Raw genomic sequence first — 12,136 nt, 5'->3', positions numbered from 1 at the left:
CCCGAGGCCCTGCTGCGATTGGCTGTCGTGCTGTCTCGCACTGGGGCTCGCCGTCCACTGGGGGCGCTGCAAGACGAGAGAACGCCGCGGAGTCGCCCCTCGCAGCATTGCCACCCCCGCCTGCAGGGCGAGTTGGCAGAGTCCGTGGGGCGCGGCGCTGAGCCCACCCCCCTCGGCCCCGCGCAGTGGACTCGCCCGCGGCGCGGTGCACCCTGGGAGGGAGGCGCGAGCCCCCGCCATATTGGACGAGAGCGAGGGGAGCAAGGGGAGCGAGCGGTGCGTGCGGGTCCCTCTCCTCCTCCACCTCCTCCACCTCCACCTCGTCGTCGTCGTTGTCGCGCTCCCCTCTCTCCCGTCTCCCGCGCTCTCTCGGAGCACGCGCGCGCCATGAGTCCCGCCGACACGAAGCGCACCAAGCGGAGGAAGAACAGGAGGGGCGGCGGCACCAGCGGCGGCGGCGGCGGCGGCAGCGGCGGCTCCAAGGCGCTGAGCCGTCAACAGAAAATTTCGCCCGCGACGAGCGGCGGAGGCAGCAGCAGCAGCAGCGCGAGCGGCGAGGTGAGGGGCGAGCGGGGGGAGCGGGGGAGAGGGATGGAGAGATGGCTGGGTGGAGGGTGAGGAGGCGGTGACGGGAGGAGTGATGGGGAGGGGGGAGAGGGTGAGTGTGGGAGAGGGGGGGGTGAGGTGTGGGAGAGGGGGGGGGTGAGGTGTGGGAGAGGGGGGGGGTGAGGTGTGGGAGAGGGGGGGGTGAGGTGTGGGAGAGGGGGGGGTGAGGTGTGGGAGAGGGGGGGTGAGGTGTGGGAGAGGGGGGGGTGAGGTGTGGAGAGGGGGGGGGTGAGGTGTGGGAGAGGGGGGGGTGAGGTGTGGGAGAGGGGGGGGTGAGGTGTGGGAGAGGGGGGGGGTGAGGTGTGGGAGAGGGGGGGGGTGAGGTGTGGGAGAGGGGGGGGGGTGAGGTGTGGGAGAGGGGGGGGGTGAGGTGGGGAGAGGGGGGGGGTGAGGTGTGGGAGAGGGGGGGGGTGAGGTGTGGGAGAGGGGGGGGTGAGGTGTGGGAGAGGGGGGGGTGAGGTTGTGGGAGAGGGGGGGGTGAGGTGTGGATGAGGGGGTGAGGTGTGGAGAGGGGGGGGGGGGTGTGAGGTGTGGGTAGAGGGGGGGGGGGGTTGAGGTATGTGGGAGAGGGGGGGGGGTGAGGTGTGGGAGAGGGGGGGGGGGTGAGGTGTGGGAGAGGGGGGGGGTGGTGGGGAGGGGGGGGGAGGTGTGGGAGAGGGGGGGTGAGGTTGTGTGGAGAGGGGGGGGTGAGGTGGGGAGAGGGGGTGGGGTGTGGGAGAGGGGGGGGTGTGAGGTGTGGGAGAGGGGGGGGTGATGGTGTGGGAGAGGGGGTGAGGTGTGGAGAGGGGGGGGGTGAGGTGGGGAGAGGGGGGGGGTGAGGTGTGGGAGAGGGGGGGGGGGGTGAGGTGTGGGAGAGGGGGGGGGGTGAGGTGTGGGAGAGGGGGGGGGGTGAGGTGTGGGAGAGGGGGGGCAAGTGTGGGAGAGGGGGGGGGGCAAGTGTGGGAGAGGGGGGGCAAGTGTGGGAGAGGGGGGAGGCAAGTGTGGGAGAGGGGGGGGGCAAGTGTGGGAGAGGGGGGGGCAAGTGTGGGAGAGGGGGGGGGCAAGTGTGAGGGGGGGGCAAGTGTGAGGGGGGGGCAAGTGTGAGGGGGGGGCAAGTGTGGGAGAGGGGAGAGGGGGGGGGGCAAGTGTGGGAGAGGGGGGGGGGGCAAGTGTGGGAGAGGGGGGGGGCAAGTGTGGGAGAGGGGGGGGGCAAGTGTGGGAGAGGGGGGGGGGCAAGTGTGGGAGAGGGGGGGGGCAAGTGTGGGAGAGGGGGGGGCAAGTGTGGGAGAGGGGGGGGCAAGTGTGGGAGAGGGGGGGGCAAGTGTGGGAGAGGGGGGGGCAAGTATGGGAGAGGGGGGGGCAAGTGTGGGAGAGGGGGGGGCAAGTGTGAGGGGGGGGGGCAAGTGTGGGAGGGGGGGGCAAGTGTGGGAGGGGGGGGCAAGTGTGGGAGAGGGGGGGGGGCAAGTGTGGGAGAGGGGGGGGGGCAAGTGTGGGAGAGGGGGGGGCAAGTGTGGGAGAGGGGGGGGGCAAGTGTGGGAGAGGGGGGGCAAGTGTGGGAGAGGGGGGGGCAAGTGTGAGGGGGGGCAAGTGTGGGAGAGGGGGGGGGCAAGTGTGGGAGAGGGGGGGGGCAAGTGTGGGAGAGGGGGGGGCAAGTGTGAGGGGGGGGCAAGTGTGGGAGAGGGGGGGGGCAAGTGTGGGAGAGGGGGGGGGCAAGTGTGGGAGAGGGGGGGGCAAGTGTGGGAGAGGGGGGGGCAAGTGTGGGAGAGGGGGGGGGCAAGTGTGGGAGAGGGGGGGGGCAAGTGTGGGAGAGGGGGGGGGCAAGTGTGGGAGAGGGGGGGGGCAAGTGTGGGAGAGGGGGGGGGGCAAGCGTGGGAGAGGGGGGGGGCAAGCGTGGGAGAGGGGGGGGGCAAGCGTGGGAGAGGGGGGGGCAAGCGTGGGAGAGGGGGGCAAGTGTGGGAGAGGGGGGGCAAGTGTGGGAGAGAGGGGGGGGCAAGTGTGGGAGAGGGGGGGGCAAGTGTGGGAGAGGGGGGGGCAAGTGTGGGAGAGGGGGGGGGGCAAGCGTGGGAGAGGGGGGGGCAAGCGTGGGAGAGGGGGGGGGCAAGCGTGGGAGAGGGGGGGGGCAAGCGTGGGAGAGGGGGGGGGCAAGCGTGGGAGAGGGGGGGGGGGCAAGTGTGGGAGAGGGGGGGGGCAAGTGTGGGAGGGGGGGGGCAAGTGTGGGAGAGGGGGGGCAGGTGTGGGAGGGGGGGTGATGTGAGGGAGGGGGGGTGAGGGTGAGGGGGGGGTGAGGGAGAGGGGGGGGGTGAGGTGAGGGAGAGAGGGGGGGGTGAGGTGAGGGAGAGAGGGGGGTGGGGTGAGGTGAGGGAGAGAGGGGGGTGGGGTGAGGTGAGGGAGAGAGAGGGGGGGGTGAGGTGAGGAAGAGAGGGGGTGTGAGGTGAGGGAGAGAGGGGGGGGGGTGAGGTGAGGGAGAGAGGTGGGTGAGGTGAGGGAGAGAGGGGGGGGTGAGGTGAGGGAGAGAGGGGGGGGGTGAGGTGAGGGAGAGAGGGGGGGGTGAGGTGAGGGAGAGAGGGGGGAGGTGAGGGAGAGAGGGGGGGGTGAGGTGAGGGAGAGGGGGGGTGAGGGAGGGAGGGGGGGTGAGGTGAGGGAGAGGGGGGTGAGGTGTGAAGGGGGGGGTGAGGTGTGGAGGGGTGAGGGGGATGGGTGAGGGAGTGGGGGGGGTGATGGAGAGGGGGGGGGTGAGGTGAGGGAGAGGGGGGGTGAGGTGAGGGAGAGGGGGGTGAGGTGAGGGAGAGGGGGGTGAGGTGAGGAGGGGTGAGGGGGATGGGTGAGGGAGTGGGGGGGGGGTGATGGAGAGGGGGGGGTGAGGGAGAGGGGCGAGTTGAGGCTGGAGGTGTGCGATGATGAGGTGGAAGCGGTGAGGGAGACGATGGGGGTGAGGGGACGGGGTGGGACTGAGTTGGCAGGAGGTGAGGCGGTGATTGTGAAAGGTGAGTGAGGGTGAGGTGGAGTCAGGGATGAAAGGGAGCATTTGAAGTGAGAGGGTGAAGTTAAACGAGAGGTGAGGTGAGCGAGTAATGTATGTACAATATATGTGGTTGGGTAAAGTGGTGGGATGAGGTGTGACCCGAAAGATGGTGTGAGGGATGAGTTGATGGCTGATGTATGGGTTGATGGAGGTGAGCCGTGGGGTAAGGGGAGAGGAGGTGAGTGGGAGAGTTGATGGGGAGAGAAGCGAAGGATGTCGGAGGTGGGAGAACTGACGTGACGTGGGGGTCTGATGAGGGGGGTAGGTTTAGCAAAAGTAAGATGATGAGTGTAATGTGAGGTGAGGCATCAACATCCCGTCATGGGTTGTGGGAATGCAGGAGACCTGGGACACGAGGACCCACACAGCCCACACGGCCCCCCACACGGCCCCCCACACAGCCCCCCACACTATCCCCTGCCCCCACCGTTCTCGGCCGCAGGGGGTGCACCCCCACGTCCCCCCCTGTACCCCCGGTCACTCCGCCTCCTTCAGCTTCCCGCCCCCCACCCAGCAGGCCGGCGCTGCCGTCTGTCCTTGTCGGGGCTGCAGTGAGCCCGGAGCCGTTTCCTGCGGCGGCCATGGGGCCTCGCCCAGGTGGGGAGGGGGTGGGAATGGGCGATGGTGGCGGAGTGGGGGGGTGAGACAGCGCGGCCCTGCTGATCGGGGGCACAGGGGCCAGTGCCGGTGTGGTCTCATGAGGAGGGCTACGGAGAGGCCTGTCACAGCCACAGTGCTGTGTGTCGTCACTGCTCCAGTGCTGTGTGTCGTCACTGCTGTAGTGGTGTGTGTCGTCACTGCCACAGTGCTGTGTGTCGTCACTGCTCCAGTGCTGTGTCGTCACTGCTCCAGTGTTGTGTGTCGTCACTGCTCCAGTGCTGTGTGTCGTCACTGCTCCAGTGCTGTGTGTCGTCACTGCTGTAGTGCTGTGTCGTCACTGCTCCAGTGCTGTGTGTCACAGCTCACGGGCTGTGTGGCGTCACAGCTGGAGTGCTGTGTGGTGTCACAGCTGGACTCGCTGGAGTGCTGTGTGTCGTCACTACCACAGTGCTGTGTGTCGTCACTGCTCCAGTGCTGTGTGTCGTCACTGCTCCAGTGCTGTGTGTCGTCACTGCTGTAGTGCTGTGTCGTCACTGCTCCAGTGCTGTGTGTCACTGCTGTAGTGCTGTGTGTCGTCACTGCTGTAGTGCTGTGTCGTCACTGCTGTAGTGGTGTGTGTCGTCACTGCCACAGTGCTGTGTGTCGTCACTGCTCCAGTGCTGTGTCGTCACTGCTCCAGTGTTGTGTGTCGTCACTGCTGTAGTGCTGTGTGTCGTCACTGCTCCAGTGTTGTGTGTCGTCACTGCTCCAGTGCTGTGTGTCACTGCTGTAGTGCTGTGTGTCGTCACTGCTGTAGTGCTGTGTGTCGTCACTGCTGTAGTGGTGTGTGTCGTCACTGCCACAGTGCTGTGTGTCGTCACTGCTCCAGTGCTGTGTCGTCACTGCTCCAGTGTTGTGTGTCGTCACTGCTCCAGTGCTGTGTGTCGTCACTGCTCCAGTGCTGTGTGTCGTCACTGCTGTAGTGCTGTGTCGTCACTGCTCCAGTGCTGTGTGTCACAGCTCACGGGCTGTGTGGCGTCACAGCTGGAGTGCTGTGTGGTGTCACAGCTGGACTCGCTGGAGTGCTGTGTGTCGTCACTACCACAGTGCTGTGTGTCGTCACTGCTCCAGTGCTGTGTGTCGTCACTGCCACAGTGCTGTGTGTCGTCACTGCTGTAGTGGTGTGTGTCGTCACTGCCACAGTGCTGTGTGTCGTCACTGCTCCAGTGCTGTGTCGTCACTGCTCCAGTGCTGTGTGTCGTCACTGCTCCAGTGCTGTGTGTCGTCACTGCTCCAGTGCTGTGTGTCGTCACTGCTGTAGTGCTGTGTCGTCACTGCTCCAGTGCTGTGTGTCACTGCTGTAGTGCTGTGTGTCGTCACTGCTGTAGTGCTGTGTCGTCACTGCTGTAGTGCTGTGTGTCGTCACTGCTGTAGTGCTGTGTGTCACTGCTGTAGTGCTGTGTGTCGTCACTGCTGTAGTGCTGTGTGTCGTCACTGCTGTAGTGCTGTGTCGTCACTGCTGTAGTGCTGTGTGTCGTCACTGCTGTAGTGCTGTGTGGTGTCACTGCTCCAGTGCTGTGTGTCGTCACAGCTCACGGGCTGTGTGGTGTCACAGCTGGAGTGCTGTGTAGTCGCTTTAATGCCGTGTGGTGTCACTACTCTAATGAGATTGTGAAATGCCATATTCAAGGTGTTTTGGCACTGCAGAGGCTGAATATGATTGTAATCATGCCACGTGAGAAAACAACCACACAGGCAAAGACATGACACCGATAGCTGAGGGTATTGACACTGCAGTTGGAATGCTTTGTCAAGACATGCTGTGTACGGCTGTTGCAAAGTTGTATTTGAGAGATGGTTTTGCCAAGTAATTTAAGAAGTCGAGCAGAGGTACAGTCATATTACATTGTGACTCCGGTGTGAAGACTGGACAGTCCGTGAACTGTGTGCTGCAGCGAATATGCAGTGGTGTCGTCGATGCATAAAGTACACAACAGCTAGACTAAATATATATTTTCCATAAATTCACCACAAGCAAATATTAGACTAGAATAACAATTCTATATTTACAGTATCCCAACCAAAATGTCATCTTTAAATATTGGTATGTTTTCTTTAAATTCAGTCTAATAATTAATCGGACGTCATTGCACCCACAGTTCCTTGAGACTAAAGTTGTGGTTCTGGATCTGCCGAGTCCAGTGTAGCTCGGCTCATTCACGTAAATTCTCCACAACCGCTGGGAATCGTCAGCTGTGGTCCCATTCTCACAGCAGCCCCACCAGCCCTCCTGACGGCACCAGGTAGACTCAGGAAGTGGTTTGGACCTCGCTTTCACAAGCGAGCCGCACGCTGTTCTTCTGGCCGACCTCTGAGCCAGTCGTGCAATCATGGGGTTTGTTTTGAAACCGGTCGGTGCAGTGAGTGGTGTCCCTCGCTTAATTCGACTTACCAGCTGCGTTAACGTTTGAGAGTATGCAGCGGACACTCGTAAACACACCCCCTGGTGTTTTTTCACACATTGACCATGCCACAACCATGTTTTTCCTTTTGTTTGTTGATAACAAGTTACATTTGCCAAAAGCACACAGTTTATAACTGTACAGCTAAAGAGAATGTATCCTTAAAGGGCCTGACCTAAGCCTACATTAACGTTCGTTTAAAACAGACTTCTTTAAAGATTCCCTCCCTGACCTCCATCACCGCCAGGAAGTGGGGGCAGGGGGAGGTGCCCGAGGTGATGGAACAGCAAGGGCTGATCCCCTAGAGGCTCATGGCTCATGAATAGGGATCTAACTGTACATAGATGCAGCGATTAATATTGATCCTTATGCTAAACAATGTCGCTGGACGTCACTACTTTCACCATTGTTTAAAAAGGATTCATCCGAGTTGAATCCCGACCATGAATCATGCCCTTTTAATTGAATCGCAAGGCGAAGCAAATTGTTAGATCTAGCTGACACAGATCCGGGCCACGCTGTTGATCCTCGAACGTGAATAAGCTGTTTCTTGGTCGCCAAGCCTGGTTGCCGCTCGTCGTTTTTAAATTCAGCATTGGATCACGATGGGCCGTGCGGCTCCCCCTGTTGCCTCCAGCTGAGGCCCAGTTCCTTGTCATCTCCATGGAGCGGACACCAGCTGAGCGTCGGGTTCTCATTGGCGTGACAGAGCTGACGGATTTTCTTTTTCCTATTTGCAGCACAACAATTGACCCAGGGAGGGCACAGCTTTGTGACATGATAAGGAATTAATCGGAGGTTAGGTAATGAAATCGGAAACGGTCGTATGTGTTTTATAAGAAGTGATGTTTAGCGAACGAGGTGCTGCAGTCGCTGTTGTATGAAAGAGAAGGTGCCTGAGCACAACTCGGCCAATGTTTCACGTGACCTCTCAGGGGCAGATCCACAGGGATGGCCCAGGCTGCCTACAACTCAGGCCTGGTTTCTGCTGCACTACACCCGGGTGAAGCATGTGTCTCAAGGTGGAGCAGCTAGTTAGAAAGTAGCTCACAGCTATATTATGAAAAATGTAAAGATATATATTTGAGCAAGAACTGAGTAGAAATAAATGTCTTTGCCTGTATATTATGAGAGATGCTGCTTGTGAGGAATATTATTGTCAAGAGGCTGCGTTCTGTGGATGCCCTCTTGAAGACTGTGCTCACTGCTGGTCGTCTGGGCCTGCTCGCATGTTTATGGGCCGGTGTAGCTCTGATTTGGACAATGAATTCTAGGTTTTAGAGCACATAGTTTATTTTGGCTTAAAGTTCACTTGCTGAGTTGTTAACATCCGTAATTATAGGTTACATGAGTACTTTACATGCATGAGTTGCAGCTTGGGTGATTTGAATGGGCTTTCTGACACAGTCGTGAAATACTGGGTCAATAGTCATCAACCCAAACTATGTGTAGCAAAATGACACAAACTCTCTCCTGAAGCCCTCTCGTGGCTCGCAGGCCTCGACATTGGTAGGTGCCTGAACGTATTGCTGCAATATGCATGGATAGAATAGACTCGTCATCAATGATCGGTGTGGTTGGCTATTGCACGAGTGATCCATCGGCAGCGGCAGCTGAGGGAGTGAGCCATCGGAGGAGGAGGAGGAGATGTGTGCATGAGCTGTGGATGGAGAGGAGTGAGTGAGCTGCCTGCCACTTCATGCTCCATGGGCTGGGGAACTTTTGGGGTTCGTTTTACTCAAATGTCGATTACCATATTTTATTTTAAAACGTCAGAATTCTACAACGCTACACAGTACCATTCCTCCTCTGGCCTTAGGCCTGATTGTTTTCATACAGATAGCCCCATTACATAATGCAGATCACTGGTGTTGTATTGATGTTGTGTGCTAATCCCTTTTGGCATATTAGTCTATTTTTATGTCAATTACTGTATGATAAGCATCAGAGTTAATTGCATCTTCCCCAATTAAATTCTTTGCGGGAGAAGCATCCTTGTGTTTTCTCTGCATTGAGTGATATTTGCTTTTCTGGGTCACATCTGTGAGTCTGCGTTTCACAAATCGAAAAGCATTTGAAATGATCACAATGATTTACAGCCACAAACTCCTGCCTTCGCCCAAGCTAGTGATGTGCATTGGTGTATGGCTATGCAAAACTCACATCTCAGACTTCATTGAACTCGACAGTTTGAATATTGACAAGCAACTCCCTCACATTTTTCGTGTTCTCGGGGAGTGACATTTTAAAATAACCTTCAGAGGTTGGATATTGATCTTTGACATGCCACTTAAAATACCCTCATTCTTAAAAAATGTCATGTTTTTAGGTGTTAAATGAACACTAGGTTTTTCCAGTCTCAAAATATCTGTTTCGTATGTTCACAAAGTAACACTTCCCAATTTGTGAACTTTTTCATAAAAGTACAAAGTTTTATTACAGTCGCATTCACCTCACGCGCTCATCATTTATTCTCACTTTATGAAAATGCGACGCGATAAATTGTTGAATGACTTCTTTTGAGTTTTCTAAAAACTATTCATCTTGAAAGCATGAACGGTATGGGATGGAAGTATGAGTGCATCATTAAAGTGTGCAAGTTGGCTTGGGACATCAAGACCTCTCAAGGTAGTGGTAGTATGTTCGGTCAAACCATTAGTTGCATCGTGCATGTCTTTTGAAACTTCTGCATACGCTTTGCAAACTCAAGTATCGGTCTGGATACAAATATCACTTATTAAAAACAACATCCTCACGCATTCAATTCAGGATACCTTTCTAAGGTGTGGAAAATATTGTTCACAACTCTTGAATACAAAGGGTCCCAACATGTAGACTTGGTATAGATGGTGTGGTAAGCATTACTCTTGAAGTATGTCTCATAACCAGATTGCTAGTTTTGGGTGCATAAGAGTGAAAACATTTCCTAGACCGGTTGCCATTTCTTATCTGTGCGGGAGAGCGCTGCTTATTCACCGCTATTGTATCTGTGATTCCTGTCGCCCACAGAGCACAGTGGCTCCCCAATTATTATTAGTGTTGCCTGCAGACCCCTGAGGTTTCCCTGTGCGTTAGTCACTGATGGCAAGAAAACAAGGAACGTTGATGTGGCAGCTGCTTCTGGATGTGATGCGTTCGGCATCGCACACGTCGTGGCACAAACGCACAGGGACTCGCGCGGATTGTAAAAAATGAACCTGCGTTATCTCTTGCTGTACCTGATCGACATCGGCCATTATCCCCCTCTTTACAGACGGGAGTTTTACTGGTTAATTATGGAGTCCTGTGCACTTGTTTTGTTATTATAAAGGTCCTGTTCCGAGTATAAAGCCAAGGACATGTTCATGTGGGGTGTGAAATCGACAACTTCTGGTGATTGCATTTGTCTGTGGCGCACATTGTAGCTACCGCTTTTTCAAGGGTGTCTGTCCTCTTCCTAGTCAAATTGTTGGAACGAAAGCGGTAGCATTGCTAATTGTAAAGATTGACCGTCTCCCCTGCTCATGGGGGTTCCCCATCAGGCACTTCCATGTGCCACTCGTGTCCAGTCTCGTCCAATCACGTGCGAGCAGTGACACTAGAAGGCCGCGTGGTGCCAGCAGCCTATCGCATAAACACACATACACATTTGCAACGAGCCCAGATTTTGTTCACTCTCGTTGAGAGCAAATTATTTAGAGGCGCAGGTAGTCGCACGGGATGGCGGTCATAATCACTCCCGATTGCCCAAGTTCTGTGACCCTCTATTGAGATGTTCTGTCAATTCCAGTAACGATTGCTTATACAAGCAGAAGTCAGTTTCCTTAGTGGGCGGTGATGTCAAACGTGCGGGAGGTGGATGATTGAAGGGACTGATAGCACAGTCCACCCAGGACCGAGCCTAACTAACTGTAGTTAGCTCATAGCTCCATCCTGTTAAGCAGACGACTCTATATTAGGCTGACACTACCTGGTGAAAGCCCATATAGCCCAGCCTGACTTTAGCAATCATTTCAAGAACAGTGGGTTACGTCATCTGTTTAAATTTTAATTATTACTCGACCAGTGGGCTTTCCTGCTCGTTCCCAAGCGAGATGAGACGATCTTGCCACCATTCTGCACAACAGTGCCTTGTACTTTGCACTTGCAAGAGAGACGAGGTGAAATGTCCGTGAAGGAGACTGTGAGGGAAAAATAAAATCCCAGGAGCAGACGGCAAGGTTGCGCTTCCGTGTGTGACATCCCACCAGTGTCGCATAACTGGGCTGCAAGAGACTGCGGAAGCCTGTGGCTCGGTGGTCTTCAAGGAACCGCGGTGTCACTTGTCTATCTACTGGCAAGGCAGACTGTTGTGTTATCAAGCGATTCCTCACCCCCCCCTCCACCATTGCCCCTTTTGCGAAGAGCTCCACTATATTTTTGTGTCATTAGAAACTGAGTAGAAATACTGTAAGCACAAACGCAACAGAGATCTGCACTGGGACCTCTGCAGGCATCTCCGTGTCCACGGCCGTGTGACTCGGGGCCCCCATCCAGAGCTGGCGATGTGGAACTGCATTGGAGATCTGTAATCCACCCACTCGACCTCCACGTTTCTGGGGATGGTGACGTGGCCCAGCAGTGGTGCTACAGCCGCTTGTTGGAGAGGTTTTCACTTCGAATCCAGTAGGCCACCCTGGCTATTACTGCGGGTGTTGTCACCGTAAAATACTCCACGCTGTCTACTTCACAGTGGATGTTAAAGATCCCTTGAAGTTATTCAGAAGAGTAGGTCATGTGCCAGCATTGCGCTCTTCTGATTAGCACGGTTGGCTACGTACGGTACGAAAGAAGTTCTGCATCCTTACATCATGGTCAAAATTTGCCAAATTTGAAAGATTATCCAGTCATTACTCAATTCGGAATACACAAAGCACCATTGTCTCCTTCAAAACTACTGCAGACTGTCTGTGAAAACTCTTTACCTTTCTTTGTGATATAGCCATGCTCTACAAGAATGAAAGTGTCTATACCAAATGTATTAAAATATTATGTTTTATTAGTACTGTGGATCAGGCGTGTCTGCCAAAACCAGGAGACGGCCTTTCTCGCCCACTCAGGGAACCAGTTACTGCCGGGTAGCGCTGGGCACCCGTGCAGTGACAGACCCCGTGCAGTGACAGACGCGGAGTTGCCAGGGTAGTGCAGTGACAGACGCGGAGTTGCCAGGGTAGTGCAGTGACAGAGGCGGCGTTGCTAGGGTAGTGCAGTGACAGACGCGGCGTTGCTAGAGTAGTGCAGTGACAGACGCGGCGTTGCTAGGGTAGTGCAGTGACAGAGGCGGCGTTGCTAGGGTAGTGCAGTGACAGACGCGGCGTTGCTAGAGTAGTGCAGTGACAGACGCGGCGTTGCTAGGGTAGTGCAGTGACAGACGCGGCGTTGCTAGGGTAGTGCAGTGACAGACGCGGTGTTGCCAGGGTAGTGCAGTGACAGACGCGGAGTTGCTAGGGTAGTGCAGTGACAGACGCGG

The 12,136-nt window shown here is 56.3% G+C and overlaps 1 protein-coding gene across 1 annotated transcript in view; it reads left to right on the top strand.

The window, feature by feature from the left end:
* The first annotated feature begins 246 nt into the window (after positions 1-246).
* The window catches only part of FAM193A (family with sequence similarity 193 member A), a 49,352-nt gene continuing 37,462 nt past the window's right edge, over positions 247-12,136 (top strand). The window contains exon 1 of the mRNA XM_061552711.1: positions 247-558. Coding sequence (XP_061408695.1) covers positions 388-558 — 171 coding nt within the window. The 5' untranslated portion in view covers positions 247-387. The remainder of the gene's footprint in view (positions 559-12,136) is intronic.

This window comes from Lethenteron reissneri, chromosome 17, assembly GCF_015708825.2.
Source record: "Lethenteron reissneri isolate LAM-NWPU_2019-01 chromosome 17, ASM1570882v1, whole genome shotgun sequence".
NCBI lineage: Eukaryota > Metazoa > Chordata > Hyperoartia > Petromyzontiformes > Petromyzontidae > Lethenteron > Lethenteron reissneri.
This window is presented reverse-complemented; position numbering and strand designations above follow the sequence as displayed.